The sequence below is a fragment of the Somniosus microcephalus genome, chromosome 13 (genome assembly GCF_052327205.1).
Source record: "Somniosus microcephalus isolate GS21.2 chromosome 13, FLI_Smic_1.0, whole genome shotgun sequence".
NCBI lineage: Eukaryota > Metazoa > Chordata > Chondrichthyes > Squaliformes > Somniosidae > Somniosus > Somniosus microcephalus.
In genome coordinates, this window is record NC_140999.1 from 196,778,324 (window position 1) to 196,795,676 (window position 17,353).

At 50.4% G+C, this 17,353-nt stretch overlaps 1 protein-coding gene across 1 annotated transcript in view; it reads right to left on the reverse strand.

Moving 5' to 3' along the window:
- The window catches only part of mtss1 (MTSS I-BAR domain containing 1), a 122,254-nt gene that overhangs the window by 14,436 nt on the left and 90,465 nt on the right, over positions 1 to 17,353 (reverse strand). Inside the window, 5 exon segments of the mRNA XM_086005953.1 lie at positions 459 to 578; positions 6,805 to 6,931; positions 8,085 to 8,185; positions 10,104 to 10,211; positions 11,636 to 11,793. Coding sequence (XP_085862079.1) covers positions 459 to 578; positions 6,805 to 6,931; positions 8,085 to 8,185; positions 10,104 to 10,211; positions 11,636 to 11,793 — 614 coding nt within the window.

The following is a 17,353-nucleotide window of genomic DNA, read 5'->3' on the forward strand; positions in this document are numbered from 1 at the left end:
CTTAGACCCTCCGCTGCGGGGAGCAGAGGGTCCCGGCGTTAGATCCTCCGCCGCGGGGAGCAGAGGGTCCCGGCCTTAGACCCACCGCCGCGGGGAGCAGAGGGTCCCGGCCTTAGACCCACCGCCGCGGGGAGCAGAGGGTCCCGGCCTTCGACCCTCCGCCGACTTCCCTCGACTCTAAACTGCGCTCTCTGAAAATGGCTCCTTTGCCCCATTAGCCCCCTCCCTCCCCCCATGTAAAGTGCGTTGGGTTCCTAACGTGAAAGGTGCCATAAGGAGGACAGGAGGATCCCAGCCAGACATGGTACAGTCGCGTACTCTGCTCCCCCCCTCCCCCTCCAGCCTCGCGGTCTGCTCCGGTTACACCGCTTGGACAGAAGCCAATTGTCCCCGTGCTTTACTCTGACCCTCCCTCAGGACCCAGGACTCAAACCGCGGTTGGAACAGACGGTGATCACCTTGCTGGTTGGTGCCCAAAGCCCAATCTTGGAGCCCGAGCAGAGAGAGGTGGGAGAGCTGCACTCGCTAACCGACCTGCAGGTTTCTGAAGCCTCGGAAGATGCGGAACTGGTGGATTTCTGCAGGTTAAGCCGGTAATTAAAGCAAAAAGGAAAGGAGAGAGGAGAGAGGAAGCAGAAGATTAGAAATCATAATCTGGAACATCTTCTGATTTCACCTTTGTTAAACCCTTTGAAAACCCAGGGATTCCCAGGTGGCTGATCCGACACTGAACCATCAGACACCGGATTAACAGAGTAAAGTCACCTCCTCTTTCACTGCGAACGGGATTCCTGGCTCAGCGCCGTGCGCACAAAACCCCTTTCATGAGCGGAGATTAGTTAGCAGATTGAAAACCTCACCCACGCCCTCCCCCCACCTCCCCCTCTCCGAAACTGGAGTACTCGTGAAACTGTACCCCAGGTAGGGAAAGCCCATCTCCCCCACCCCCGCCTGTATCACATGTACCACAGTGGGACACACGGAGCAACTGAGAGAGAGCTTGGGGGGGGGGAGGTGCTCTCCTGGGGAAGGATGGGAAATGGTGCAGGGGAAGGTGATTGGTGCGGGTTGGGGGGTGAAGGGTGGGGTTGGGGGGGGTGAAGGGTGAGGCGATGAAGGGTGGGGGTTGGCGGGGTGAAGGGTGGGGGTTGGCGGGGGGGTGAAACAGAGCGATCAGAAGAGTTTACATTAACACACCAACAATCCAACCCAAGACCTGTGAACAAGTTCAATCTGAATAAAGTGTCAAAACCTCATTTCCCCTTCGGGACCCTGGCAGATTGGTAAAGGAATTCCACCCAGTACGTTATAAATGACCCCTTTACAAAGTTTGTGTGTTGATTTAATCTGAAGTCTTGTTTCATCTCCTATTTAATTCTTTATATACTCGCCGAAAAGGCCCCTTTCCAGAAGGCACAGTTGGAACGTTCCCTCATGGCTCGGGGTCAGTCTCACTCTCTCGGCCCGCACTGTGCCACCTCGACCCTTCTCGTGCAGGAGACTGGCACCTTCCTATGCAAATGTTCTCTTAGTGCTCATCTCAGTCCTTTCACAAGCACCAGTTCAGCTCCTCTGCCGCTGCACATGTTGGAGGGACATCCTCGGGTGTGGTGGGGTCAGAGGGCAGGGGATAATTGGACAGGGGCACACACAGGTCATTCAGTCCCCATTTTAAATTCACACATTTTATCTATTTTTATGCAATACTTCAATAGTATTTATAGTTAAATGGCAAGCTGGGAAGCAGAGAAATAGAATTAGCTGCACGGTGAGTCACACAGTATTTACAGCACGGAAACAGGCCATTCGGCCCAACTGCTCCGTGCCGGTGTTTATGCTCCACACGAGCCTCCTCCCACCCAATCACCATATCCTTCTGTTCCTTTCTCCCTCATGTGTTTATCTAGCTTACCCTTAAATGTATCTATTCTATTCACCTCAACCACTCCTTGTGGTAGCGAGTTCCACATTCTCACCACTCTCTGGGTAAAGAAGTTTCTCCTGAATTCCCTATTGGATTTATTAGTGACTCTCTTATATTGATGGCCCCTGGTTCTGGTCTCCCCACACAAGTGGAAACATCTTTGTTGAAGGTCTGGGAGATGTAAAATTGAGGCGCTACAGCACCATCACTGGCTGGGAGAGTGTAATTACATAGAAACATAGAAGATAGGAGCAGGAGTAGGCCATTCAGCCCCTCGAGCCTGCTCCGCCATTTAATGAGATCATGGCTGATCATCCAAATTCAGTACCCGGTCCCTGCCTTCTCCCCATATCCCTTGATCCCTTTAGCCTTAAGAAATATATCCAACTCCTTCTTGAATATATTTAATGAATTGGCCTCAACTGTCTTCTGTGGTAGAGAATTCCACAGGTTCACCACTCTCTGGGTGAAGAAATTCCTCCTCATCTCTGTCCTAAATGGCTTACCCCTTATCCTTAGACTGTGACCCCTGGTTCTGGACTCCCCGACCATCGGGAACATCCATCCTGCATCTAGTCTGTCTAGTCCAGCGTGACGTGTTTACAGAGGAATTTATAACGGGAAGAATTGACAACAAGGAGTAAGGTTTTGCAGACAGTGTAAGTTCAGGCAGGCGTAAGATTTTTATATATATATTAGATATTTACCTTTCTATTTAATATTTTAGGAGCAACTTCCTGGATGCTGCCATCTAACTTGGTGAGGTCACGGGGTTGGCATCTCTTATTGAAAAGACAGAGCGAACTTTTCTTGTATGGTGTTGAAAGTCACAGTGACCACCAGCTGAACCCCCAAAAACACCCCAAAAAACTTGCCTGTCACTCAGCACTGCTTTAATACACGGGTAGGAGAGTTTTACAGCAGCTTCTCCCCGGCAGATACACTTATTCAATTAAAAGGTGCCTCCAGGGACCTGCTCCTGACAGGAAAAATATTATTTAAACTCACCAAACAAGCAACATTGATACAACACAGAATTGTGCAATGTTGCAGCCCACTGGGCCTGTGCCGGCTCTCTGAAGGAACTCTCCACTCAGTCCCTGAACCCTGCCTAATATTTATCAGCTTCTCTTCAACGGTTATTGTGGATTCTGCTCCCACCAGTATCTGGGCAGACATCCCATAACCCAACAAGCAGCAGTATTAAAACAATCCTCCTCACCGCTCCCTTTGCTGATGATGTTAAATTGAAGTCCTCTGGTTACCGACTCACTTACCAGTGGATAGTTTTTCCGGATTTACTTTCTCAAAACCCCTCGTCATTTTGAACCTCCCTCAGATCACCTCGTGACCTGTGTTCTAATGAAAAGGGCCCCAGTTTCTCCTGTCTCTCCTCACAGCTAAAGCCTCTCGTTCCTGGGATCATCGTGGATCCTTTCTGCACCCTCGCTATGGTTCTTACAACCGGACACTCAGAAGCTGGCTCAATATTCTAACTGCAGCTTAAAATGGAACAAAGCCTCAGAAGATATTTTGAAAACATCAACAAGTTAATCCTTTTTTCCCCCCAAAGTACAGTGACTGTTTTTTTGTTAGAATGCAGATTATGAGGCGCTAGGATAGTTTACATTTATGAAAAGGTTGTACAGAGTAGAGAGAAGCAAACTGTTTGCAGTGATTGAGGGTCTAGAACGAGGGGACACAGATAGAAGATTAAATGTAAGAGATTTAGAACAGAGGGCAGGAGCAATTCCTTCACTCAGAGAGTTGTGAGGCTGTGGCATTCACTCCCAGGGTTAGTGGCTGAGGCAGAAACTGTGTCAACATTGAAGATTAGATTGGAGAGGAGGATGAAGGAATTATGGTTGAAGGGATAAGGGAACAGGACGGGTAAATGTGATTAGAAATACTTGTTCCAGTGGAGGGTAAAGGCCAGCATGGACTGACTGGGCCGAACGGCCTGTTCCCATGTTATAATTTCTATTTATTTCAGTAAACAAAAGGAGCAACTATTCTGCAGTAGCACACGCCAATGTCCCATGCCCGCTCAAGCGTCCCGCGCGCGCCAATAAGATGAATGAACCGTCAATATTCTGTTACTGTGGTGGTGCTGGTTGAGTGTTGGCCAGGACACAGAGAGAACTCCCTGTTCTCTCTCAATCACTAACTTTAATGCTCATCTGAAGTGGGAAGCAGGGCCTCGGCTCAATGGTGTGTCGGCAATGCTCAATTCCTACACCTTTTCTTTCCCCTTCAACCGCGCTGCAAAGTTTTACAAAGAAATAAAGAAAAGAGGAAAAAGTATAAAAGTGAAAGTTCAGAAAACACAGAGCAGAAGGTCCTCCCTCGGTTCAACTCCTGGTCTGTGATCAGTCAGCGAAGCTCAGCCAGGCTCACCTCGGGGCTCCACAATTAAACTTCAGCACCCTCGAGCTCACAAAGGAAAACAGTGCCACCACTGGTGGGAGGGTGTAATTACAGCATGACGTGTTTACATAGCCAATTTCTGTTATAAATGTGGGCGAAGGAATTTATAATGAAAGAAAGAAAGTTTTGCATTTATATAACGCCTTTCACGACCACCGGATGTCTCAACGTGCTTTACAGCCAATGAAGTACTTTTGGAGCGGAGTCACTGTTGTCATGGGAACATAAATGTAAGGACAGAATGTGCGACTTTAAAATGGGGATTGAATTATGTCTGCATGTCCTGCTCCGATTCTCCCCCATTCACCTGAAGTTCATTCTTGGTCTGGATTCTCCCTGTGGAATGGCACGGAACATCGACTCATGTTGTATATTTATTGAGAAATGGTTTGAGACAGAAACTGGTTTTGAATTCTCGTCGATCTCGAGGATCATTTCCTACTTTATGCCTGTTTAATCTCTGAGGCGGGGTGAAGGAAGTCACGTTTATTTGCTCTGGAAGTGAGAAGCCTTTGAGGTGACCCAGGAGACGTTGTCTTGACTCCGAAGCCAACCTGACAGAACAGATCTCGCAAACTGCCCACTGCAGAAAAAGCTTCAATTCCCAGGGACACAGGTCAGAAAGTCAGACTAAGAGGGGAAGTAAATACGGGTGAAATATTCCTCACGCAAGGATTAACAGAATCGTATCGTGAGTTCTTAATGAAGGACTTTGAAGCTTCCAGAATAAATGGGCTCAGGGAGTAACAAGATGCGTTTCTGGAGAGAGACAGGTTGAAGGATGTGGTGAGACAGTGGGGTTTAGATCTCTGAGAGGAACAGGTTTGTTGGTTGAATTGGCCTCTCTCTCAGCGGATGATTGCACTGCCTGCCGTGCCGATCAAGAAGGAGCAAGACTCCGGCCTCCACATCACGTGCTGAGTTCGCCGATCCTGACTAGGGCAGCAGTTGGGAGGCTACAACTGGTGTCAGTGCCCAAGGGGGCTAGACACGGAGTGGGCAGGAGATAAACAACCGGGGGTTCCTGCGCCTCATTGCTCATCAGTTACCCTTTCGGGAGAGTGGACACTGAGTGAGTATAGAATTGGGTCTAAGCAGAGGTGGTCAGTCTGTAGACACCGTCACATAGAATCAGAGAAATTTACGGCACAGAAGGAGGCAATTCGGCCCATCGTGCCCGTGCTGGCCGACAAAGAGCGATCCAGCCTAATCCCACTTTCCAGCTCTTGGTCCGTAGCCCTGTAGGTTACGGCACTTCGAGCGCATATCCAAGTACTTTGTAAATGTGATGAGGGTTTCTGCCTCGACCACCCTTTCAGGCAGTGAGTTCCAGGCCCCCACCACCCTCCTTCTCCCAATGACTTTAAAGAAATAGAACAGTGAGAGTCACAGGACAGGAGGGGAATTAAACTAAAGGATCAACCTGCAGGTACAATTATCTCCAACACGATGTGGAATAACGGATGGCTGGTGTAAATTCCAGGCGTATGTATGGATTGTAAGTTGGTTTGTGACCAGTACACATCCGGGTACAGTAAGGGACGAGTAGGTTTGATTTTTTACACACGTTCCTCCAATTCTGGCCTCTTGAGCATCCCCAATTACCATCGCTCCACCATTGGCGGCCGTGCCTTCAGCCGCCTGGGCCCTAAGCTCCGGAATTCCCTCCCTAAACCTCGCCGCCTCCCTCTCCTCCTTTAAGTCGCTCCTTAAAACCGACCTCTTTGACCCCGAGCTAATATCTCATGTGGGTCAATGTCAATTTTTGTCCGATTACGCTGTGGCGCTATGTAAATGCAAGTTGTTTGTAGAGTGTATGTTTCCCCTGCTCTTTAAGGATACGGTATTTCACTGGTTACAGTGAACACCAGCAGGTGATCAAGGCGGACGTCACATCTGTTGGGGTTGGAACTCCTGATCGCGGTGCAGTGACTGCTGGCGAGGTGCGCTCACCTAAAGGTGGAGTGAGGACAGGACCGTGTGTGGCTGCAGCGCTTCCCCCGTGGCCTAACAGCCTACCCACACTCCTCACACGTGTAGAACGGGGTGCCGGAGGTAGTCCTGTCCAGAGAGCGTCCAGGCGGAGGGGAGAGAATTAGGGACAAAATTCAGAATGATGCAGCGACTGGATCCACACCTTCCTGAGCTACAGGACAAGCTGAATAATCCGGCAGGAGGCGGCCCCTCTCCTCCCCCCGATGGAAAATCTCTCCAACTGCCTCACTGTGGGTCTCAGCCCAAGGCCCCGAAACCCAGCAAAACTCCCGGCACATAATCGGGGTTCCACTGTCCCAGTGGATGATTTTGGGGGTCTGATGCAGAATTGACCCTCCAGACTGCAATGGAGCAGAGGTCTTGGTGGTTTGACCAATCCTACAGCAGTGCACAGCGACACCGAGACAGCAGCAAAGACAGTAACAGTGAGCTGGCACGGAGCCAGATTCCATCCTTACCTGGCTGCTGCAGTCAGTTGTCGAGACAGACGGAGGTCGTATATGAAGCGTTTCCATCGATGGAGAGGCGGTCTCGAAGGAGGGGATGCTGGGATGTCTTCCCGCAGCTGGTAGGTACTGGGAACTGCTGTGGGGATCGGAGGGGAGAAGCTGTCAGTTTTCTTTTACACCATTTGTACGTTTGTGATGTCCGAACATTCCCGCTCAGGTCCTGCTCACTCGCTCACTTCAAACTCCGGCTCTGTCCTCAAATCCCTTCATCCTGCTGATGCAATAATCGCCAGCCCTGCGCAGATCCCAGCTCCTCACTGGCCCCAATAGCCGAGTATCACACCACACACTCGGCCTTTATTAACCACGCCATCAGCCCAACCCTTTACTGAAGCCTTTTCTGTATGTTTCACACAGTATTTACTGCCCAGAAACAGGCCATTCGGCCCCACTGCTCCGTGCAGTGTTTGTGCTCCACACGAGCCTCCTCCCACCCTCTCCATCTCACCCCATCAACACCAGCCTCCTCCCACCCTCTCCATCTCACCCCATCACCATATCCTTCTATTCCTTTCTCCCTCATGTGTTTATCCAGCCTCCCCTTAAATGTATCTCTGCTATTCGCCTCAACCACTCCCTGTGGCAGCGAGTTCCACATTCTCACCACTCTCTGGGTAAAAAAAGTTTCTCCTGAATTCCCTATTGGATTTATTAGTGACTATCTTACATTTATGGCCCCTAGTTTTAGATCCCTCCACAAGTGGAAACATTTTCTCTACATCTACCCTATCAAATCCTTTCATATTTTAAAGACCTCGATCAGCTCACCCCTCAGCCTTCTCTTTTCTAGAGTAACGAGTCCCAGCCTGTTCAATCTTTCCCGATAGTTAAAACCTCTCAGTTCTGGTATCATCCTTGTGAATGTTTTTTGCACCTTTTCCAGGGCCTCTACATTCTTTTTATAATCTGGAGACCAGAACTGTTTCTATAAAAAATATATGAGGTTGAAGGATGAGTACACAGGGCCGAGAGACGGGTAAAGGTCAACCCCAGAGATAGCAGGAAAAGAGCAGTTAAAACAAGGAGTGGTTTAGCCGAAGCCAAGCTTGGCTTTAAAAGTCAGAGGCAGGTAATGAATTTCATGAATTGAAGGTGGTGAGAATGAGTCTCGATGTGAACACAGTTTGGATGCTGGGCGAGGACAGCGTATCAACGGGCAGAGTACAGGGCAGCGCAAGACTGAACCGATAACACAGGGGAATACTGAGAGAGCACGGCAGCCTGCCCACCTGCTTATAGTCCCCCTTCGGGACAGAGAGCTGCTGGGGGAGGAGGGGGGCGTGTGATACGTGTAGTTGTAATCGTCCGTCACCTTCAAATCCAAGATCACCTGCCGAGGGAAGAGAACACAACGCAGAGAGTCAGAAACCGCGGCCGGTCGTACAAGCTGCAGGAAACGGAGTCAATCTCCCACCGGATGGAACGATGGGAAGGGCAATGGATAAACTGATCATTAGAGCATTCGCGCATAAATAAATGCGACTTTAAAATTAAAATCAGGCGCGCAATCTGCCTGGTGTGTTTCAAACTAGTCGTCCCTCTTTCTGATCGAGCTAAATAAAGGTTCCGCTACACTTCAACAAACAAGTAAAAAAACACTCGTTCCTTCAGTCTCGTTCCCTCATATCTGCAGCCAGAAATTTACCCGCGGATTTCTTCCCTCAGCAGCAGCAATTCAACTCTAATTGATCTCAATTTACAAAGATTAATTCTCGGGGGGGGGGGGGGGGGGGGGGGGGGGGGGTTCCTGCCAAGGCCGACAGTTATTGCCCATCCCCACTGGCCCTGGTGGGCCTTCTTGAACCAACTGAGTGTCTCGCTCGGCCACGGCAGTTCAGAGTCAATCACGTTGGTGTGGGACTGGAGTCACCTATAGGCCCAGACCGGGGAAGGACGACGGGTTTCCTCCCTAAAGGACGTCAGTGAACCCGTTGGGTTTTTACGACAATCCGACAGCTTCACGGTCACTTTTACTGATCCCAGATTTTTATTTCCAGATTTGTGAAATGAGTTCAAATTCCAAAACTGCCCGGGTGGGGTTTGAACTCACGTCCCTGGATTATTAACAGTAACAGGACCCCGGCAGCACCGCAGTCACCAGGCACTGACACAAATACAAGTTTCTGTTTTAAATCTCTGGCGTTAAAATTCTCATCCCTGTTTTCAAATCCCTCCATGGCTTCGCCCCTCCCTATCTCTGTAATCTCCTCCAGCCCCACAACCCCCCGAGATATTTGCGCTCCTCTAATTCTGTCCTCTTGAGCATTCATAGAAACATGGAAGATAGGAGCAGGAGTAGGCCATTCGGCCCTTCGAGCCTGCTCCGCCATTCAACGAGATCATGGCTGATCATCCAAACCCTAGCACCCGGTCCCTACACCGACAGCCATCCCACCCAAGCCCTATCCCCGTAACCCCACATATTTAATCCCCCCTAACACGAAGGGTCAATTTTTATCATGGCCAATCAACCTAACCTGCACATCTTTGGACTGTGGGAGGAAACCGGAGCACCCGGAGGAAACCCACGCAAACACGGGGAGAATGTGCAAACTCCACACAGACAGTTCCTGTCTATAATCCTGATTATAATCGCTCAACCATTGGTGGCCGTGCCTTCTGTTGCCGAGGCCCTAAGCTCTGGAATTCCCTGCCTAAACCTCTCCGCCTCGCTACCTCTCTCTCCTCCTTTACGACGCTCTTTAAAACCTGCCTCTTTGACCAAGCTTTTGGTCACCTGCCCTAATTTCTCCTTATGTGGCTCGGTGTCAAATCTTTTGTCTTTTAATACTCCTGTGCAGCGCCGTGGGACGTTTTACTACATTAAAGGCGCTATATAAATACACGTTGTGATTGATTGTTGTTCAAACCATCAGTGCCGCGTCCAGTAGAGAACCTTCACGCCTGGGATTGAGTGAGTTTATTCATTGATTAACGATCCCAATAGAGCAGCTCCTGGGTTCAATCACGGTCTGTCCCGAGTTCACCCATTTCGGCCCGTGCTGCACTAAGGCTGCTCGATCGGGGGGTGGGGGATCAGCGAGGGCTCCCACCTTCGATCAATAGAACGTGATTCTCGCAGAGGTGTGGACAGTCGAGTGCGATGCCCTTGCGGTCAAGCAGCAAGGCTCTCAGTGACTATTGGCCAGTTGGTCCAGACCCTAAAACGAGATCAGTGCTGCTGGAGGGGAGAAAGATGTTGAAACAGCTTGAATCCCGATCATTCCGAGGATCCAAGAGCCGCTCACCTGTTCACTGGCTGGAGGCAGCTTCTGGGGGTCGGCAGTCAGGTTCGTCAGGTCTTCTAGAATAGTCTGTAAGTGCGTAACCTCGCCGAGCATTCCAATCTCCTCACCCTGTGGTTTGGTGGGTGCGAGGAAGAGGAAAGGACATTTAAAAAAATAGCCCAATTGATATTTCCATGAGGTTTAAATCATTCTTTTAAATTGGGAGAATATTTCACAGGAAGCACACAGTCCCTTTACATCACAAGGGGACAGACTGTGACTGGAATTAGCAGCAGGTTAGGTGGTAAAGTGCAGGAGTGTCGGCACTTTGGGATCTGACCTTCACTTCAGACTCGGCTTGTGTTCCCTCGAGTTTAGAAGATTAAGGGGTGAACAAGGGGGCATAATCTTAAAATTAGAGCCAGGCCGTTCAGGGGTGATGTCAGGAAGCACTTCTTCACACAAAGGGTGGTGGAAATCTGGAACTCTCTCCCCCCAAAATGCTGTTGAGGCTGGGGGTCAATTGGAAATTTCGAGGCTGAAGTCGATAGATTGTTGTTGGGTGAGGGTATCGAGGGATACGGAGCAAAGGTGGGTCAATGGAGTTAAGATACAGATCAGCCATGATCTGATAGAATGGCAGAACAGGCTGGAGGGGCTGAATGGCCTCCTCCTGTTCCTGTGTAACAGGCTCGAGGGGCTGAATGGCCTCCTCCTGTTCCTGTGTAACAGGCTCGAGGGGCTGAATGGACCTCCTCCTGTTCCTGTGTAACAGGCTCGAGGGGCTGAATGGACCTCCTCCTGTTCCTGTGTAACAGGCTCGAGGGGCTGAATGGCCTCCTCCTGTTCCTGAGTAACAGGCTCGAGGGGCTGAATGGCCTCCTCCTGTTCCTGTGTAACAGGCTCGAGGGGCTGAATGGCCTCCTCCTATTACTGTGTAACAGGCTGGAGGGGCTGAATGGCCTCCTCCTGTTCCTGTGTAACAGGCTGGAGGGGCTGAATGGCCTCCTCCTGTTCCTGTGTAACAGGCTCGAGGGGCTGAATGGCCTCCTCCTATTACTGTGTAACAGGCTGGAGGGGCTGAATGGCCTCCTCCTGTTCCTGTGTAACAGGCTCGAGGGGCTGAATGGGCCTCCCCCTGTTCCTGTGTAACAGGCTCGAGGGGCTGAATGGCCTCCTCCTGTTCCTGTTTAACAGGCTCGAGGGGCTGAATGGCCTCCTCCTGTTCCTGTGTAACAGGCTCGAGGGGGCTGAATGGGCCTCCTCCTGTTCCTGTGTAACAGGCTCGAGGGGCTGAATGGCCTCCTCCTGTTCCTGTGTAACAGGCTGGAGGGGCTGAATGGCCTCCTCCTGTTCCTGTGTAACAGGCTCGAGGGGCTGAATGGGCCTCCTGTGCAGCACGTGTTACAGATTTACACCCAGATTACTGCCTGATCTCAGCCTTGCCACGGCGGAGCTGGGAGGGTGAAATACACAAACACGGCCCCTCACTGAGCACAGCCTGACGATTGTCGCTCCCGCCCACACCCACAAACCCCCGGTGACTGACTTACCAGGACAGGTCGCAGGAGGGTGACGAAGGTGCAGAACCGACTGCGCTCCTCGATCAGAGCTCGGCACACAGCCTGTTTCTCAGTGTCCTCCAGCAGCATGTACTTATCATTGACGTCCTGCAAAGCAGTGTCCAACTGCACCCGCACATCCTCCTTCCCTGTAACACAGCACGAGAAACCATCAGCGCCACGCTCTCCCCGGGTGCGCACCGTAGCTAGCGGAGTGAAACACAGGAGCCGCTGGGTGCGGATAAAGCAAGACAAACCACCGGCAGGACGATCGCACCCTCACCCTCAGTCAGTGTGACTCTGTTAGTAGCACGCTCGCCTCTGGGTCAGAAGGTCATGGGCTCGAGGTCATTATCTAATAATCTGGGTCAAAATCCTGGATCGCCCGACCTAACCCGGTCTCCATATTATAAAAAGTATACAGAGGCACTGGAGAAGGTGCAAAAAAAGATTGACTGGGAGGATACCAGAACTGAGAGGTCACAACTATCAGGAAAGACTGAACAGGCTGGGGCTCCTTTCTCTAGAGAAGGCTGAGGGGCGACCTGATAGAGATCGTCAAGATTGTGAAAGGATTTGACAGGGTAGACGTAGAGAAGATGTTTCTACTTGTGAGGGAGACCAGAACTAGGGGCCATCAATATAAGACAGTCAGTAATAAATCCAATCGGGAATTCAGGAGAAACTTCTTCACCCAGAGAGTGGTGAGAATGTGGAACTCGCTACCACAGGGAGTGGTCGAGGTGAATAGCAGAGATACATTTAAGGGGAGGCTGGATAAACACACGAGGGAGAAAGGAATAGAAGGATATGGTGATGGGGTGAGATGAAGAGGGTGGAAGGAGGCTCGTGTGGAGCATAAACACCGGCACGGAGCCGAATGGCCTGTTTCTGGCCTGTAAATACTCTGTTATACAGTAAACTCTCGTTTAAACGGCACCTAATCAACCAGAATTCTTTAATAACTGGCAAAATAGATAGCTGGTAATCTTGCCGAATCCATCCATTTTTCGTTTTTCCGAGTCCGAGTTTCCCGCGGTGGCCGAATTAGTCAGTGGGTTTTATTTTTTTTTGTGTTAAAAATTGCCTACCTCTCTTATCCAGAATTTTTGATCAACCGGCACCATCCCGGTCCTGTCGGTGCCGGATACAAAAGCGTTTACTGTACTTTGTAACAGCGCTGTGGGAGCACCTTCACCACACGGACTGCAGCGGTTGAAGGCGGCTCACCACCACCTTCTCGAGGGCCAACTAGGGATGGTCAATAAACACCGGCCTCGCCAGCGACGCCCACATCCCAAGAATGAGGAGACAAATAATCTAGGCCGACACTTTCAGTCCAATATTGAGCTGCCGATCTTTGGATGAAATATTTAACTGAGGTTCCAGCTGCAGGCCCAGCTGGGGATGTTAAAGCTCCCACGGCCATGTTGGAAGAACAGCAGGATTTCTCCCGAGATCGTGGCCAGCACCTCTCCCTCAATCAACACCACCCAAAGAACAGACTCACTGGCCGTCCATTCCGGTGATAATTGTGCAACTTTGTTGTAGAACAGCAGACGCGGCTGGAAAGTAAGTCATTGTCTGAAGAGCTTCTGATAAGATGTCCCTCCGCCACAGGGGAGGTTACAGCCAGCAGTGATGGGCACTGTTCCCCGGGGGCCGCACTCTGCTCTGCGCGGTCCGTTTCTTTTAGTGCGAGGGCCCGTTAGATTTCCGCGGTATTTACAGTGGAGAAGCCGGTGAGCAGCCCGCGCGGGACCCTTCCCATTACCGCATGGCAGAGCAGCTTAGAGGGAACATTGGTGATGGGTATTAACCACTCATGGGCAGAAGGACACAGAATTCACCGAACACACCATTTAAAAAATGTTTGATGGGACCGGCTCCTGGGCCTCTGTCGAGTTAGAGAACAGGGAGCAACAGGAGCTGGGATGGGAAGCTCCGTCGATCACACCTCAGGGTTCCCAGTCTCTGCTCTCGGTGGGGAGAGCTGCCCCGGCACCTACAGGAAGGCAGCACAGCACGGGCTGGGGAAACGAGAGGGGCTTCGATCCTCCTGCAGCCCGGGGGTGGGGGATGCAATGCCTGGAGCTGCCCTGAGCCAGACAGCACGAAGGGTCCGGGGTCTGATCCGCGGCAGGTGCTGAGTTAGGAGGGGTGAGTGGGGAATCAGCCGGGGGAAGGCGTCTCCCCTCCTCCCCACTACCCAGTGACTCTGGTTGGAAAGCGCACACCAGGATATTGGGTCAGGATCAGGTCTCGGGTGTGGTGCCCCCAGAGTCGAATAGCCCCGCGCTGTTGAGATTTATACACAGAGGTTAAGGGTTTGGGAGAGGTATTGAGACTGTACCCAGCCTGCAGTGATACAACGAGGTGAAGTAATCAGATTCACAGGGCAGCACGCTCGAATCCCATTCGCTGGATCAATACTTGCCATGTTTCAGTTACTGTAGGGCGAGGGGAGGGGAAGGAAGTGTCTTTTGTATCTGTCTTCACAGTAAAAGACACTAACAACGCCCCAATAATGGATAATCAAGGGACCACAGGGAGTGGGGAACTAAAGACAATCACTATCACTCGGTAAAATAATGGGACTAAAAGACAACAAGTCCCCTGGACCAGATGGCCTGCATCCCAGGGTCTTAAAAGAAGTGGCTGCAGAGATAGTGGATGCATTGGTTGCAATATACCAAAATTCCCTGGACTCTGGAGAGGTCCCAGCGGATTGGAAAACCGCAAATGTAACACCCCTATTTAAGAAAGGAGGAGACAGAAAGCAGGAAACTATAGACCAGTTAGCCTAACATCTGTCATTGGGAAAATGCTGGAGCCCTTCATTAAGGAAGCAGTAGCAGGGCATTTAGAAAATCCTAATATAGTCAAGCAGAGTCAGCATGGTTTTATGAAAGGGAAATCATGTTTAACAAATTTGCTGGAGTTCTTTGAGGATGTAACGAGCAGGGTGGATAAAGGTGGGCCAGTGGATGTGGTGTATTTGGATTTCCAGAAGGCATTCGATAAGGTGCCACATAAAAGGTTACTGCATAAGATAAGAGCTCACGGAGTTGGGGGTAATATATTAGCATGGATAGAGAATTGGCTAACTAACAGAAAGCAGAGAGTTGGGATAAATGGGTCATTTTCCGGTTGGCAAACGGTAACTAGTGGGGTGCCACAGGGATCGGTGCTGGGGCCTCAACTATTTACAATCTACATTAATGACTTGGATGAAGGGATCGAGTGTAATGTAGCCAAGTTTGCAGATGATACAAAGATGAGTGGGAAAACAAGTTGTGCAGAGGACACACAGAATCTGCAAAGGGATATAGACAGGCTAGGTGAGTGGGCAAACATTTGGCAGATGGTGTATAATGTGGGAAAGTGCGAGGTTATCCACTTTGGCAGGAAAAATAAAAAAACAAACTATTATTCAAACGGAGAGAGATTACAAAATGCTACAGTTCAGAGGGACCTGGGCCCTTGTGCATGAAACACAAAAAGTTAGCATTCAGGTACAGCAAGTAATCAAAAAGGCAAATAGAATGTTGGCCTTTATTTCAAAGGGGTTGGAGTATAAAAGCAGGGAAGTCCTGCTACAACTGTACAGGGTATTGGTGAGACCACACCTGGAGTACTGCGTACAGTTTTGGTCTCCTTATTTAAGGAAGGATATACTTGCATTGGAGGCAGTTCAGAGACAATTCACGAGGTTAATTCCAGAGATGAGGTGGTTGACTTATGAAGAAAGGTTGAGCAGGTTGGGCCTATACTCATTGGAGTTTAGAAGAATGAGAGGTGATCTTATTGAAACATATAAGATACTGAGGGGGCCGACAAGGTAGATGCAGAGAGGATGTTTCCCCTCGTGGGGAAATCTAGAACTCGGGGGATAGTTTCAGAATAAAGGGGTCGCCCTTTTAGAACTGAGATGAGGAGGAATTTCTTCTCTCAGAGGGTCGTAAATCTGTGGAATTCTCTGCCCAGAGAGCTGTGGAGGCTGGGTCATTAAATACATTTAAGGTGGAGAGAGACAGATTTTTGCAAGATAAGGGAGTGAAGGGTTATGGGGAGCGGGCAGGGAAGTAGCTTTGAGCCCAAGATCAGCCATGATCTTATTGAATGGCGGAGCAGGCGAGAGGGACCAAGTGGCCTATTCCTGCTCCTATTTCTTATGTTTTCTCCCTGGTACCTGGATTCTTGTGATGTGCAATTACCAGTAAATTGAGCCGGTGACGAAGATGTGCAAATATCAGCAGCTTTAGTTGTGTAAGAAGGAAGTGACCCTGATTAGTAGCGAGCAATAGTGTCCGGCCCTTGTGCCAAGCCTCACCTCTGCTTTGTGCTGTACAACGCGGGTCAGGCAGCAGGTGGCAGTGGAGAGCCACAGACCTCAGCCACACAAAACAAAGGCTGAATCTGCACAACAGTGCAGCACATCGCAGAATGCGATTTATCTCTCAATTAAATCAACAATTCACTGCTTCTTTGCCACAATGAGGGCAACAGGGGTTCCGAAGGACAAAGGGGAGGGAGCGATGCTGCAGCTGTACAGAGCTCTGGTCAGACCCCACCTGGAGTGACTGTGTTCAGTTCAGGGCCCCGCTCCTCAGGAAGGATAGATCGGCCTCGGGGGGAGCAGGTGCAGATTCACCGGAATGAAACCGGGGCTAAAGGTTAATTTATGAGGCCAGGTTGCACAGACTGGGCTCTCCCCCAAAAGGCTGTTGAGGCTGTGGGTCAATTGGAGCTTTCAAGACTGATCGGTAGATTTTTGTTGGGTGAGGTTATCGAGGGATACGGAGCAAAGGCAAGTAAATGGGGCTGAGGTACAGATCAGCCCTGATCTCACTGAATGGTGGAACAGGCTGGAGGGGCCGAATGGCCTCCTCCTGTTCCTGCGTTCGATTGGTATTTTACCTCTTCCATCCCCACACCCCCTGCCTGGCAGAGACAACAAACTCTGCTCCCAGGCTTCTGCTAAAGCCTTTCTCTGAGGGGTGCCACGAGAAGCTGGTGGTGACTGGCTCCTGGTTTTCCCGCACTGCCTTTAGCTAGGAGTCTGCTGGCCTTGGACTCGGTGTGTGGGGGTGACAGGAGGATTAATCACTCCACCACAGCAAGTTAAAACAACTCAACTATCAACTGCTCGGTGAATTCAACACTTCTTTCACTCTTTAAATCTTGTCCATGTCCAGCTGGCATCCAAGAGAGACATGAGAGACCCGTGTCAACACACACAGAGTGACTGGGCAGGGACAACACCCACTCTGCCTCACCTCAACACCAACACACCCATATTTATTCTCCTTCTCTTTCCCTTCCTTCCCGGAAAAGACAGACTTGCATTTATACATTCTCAGCACAACCCAGAGCGCTTCACAGCCAATGCAGTACTAACTGAAGTGTAGTCACTGTTGTAATGTAGGAAAAGTGGCAGCCAATTTGCGCACAGCAAGCTCCCACAAACAGCAATGTGATAATCTGTTTGTGATGTTAGTTGAGCTATAAGCATTGGCCAGGACACCGGGGAGAACTCCCCCGCTCTTCTTTAAATATTGCCATGGGATCTTTTACACCCACCTGAGAGCAGACGGGGCCTCGGGTTAACGTCTCATCTGAAAGACGACCCCTCCGACAGTGCGGCACTCCCTCAGTACTGCCCCTCCGACAGTGCGGCGCTCCCTCAGTACTGCCCCTCCGACAGTG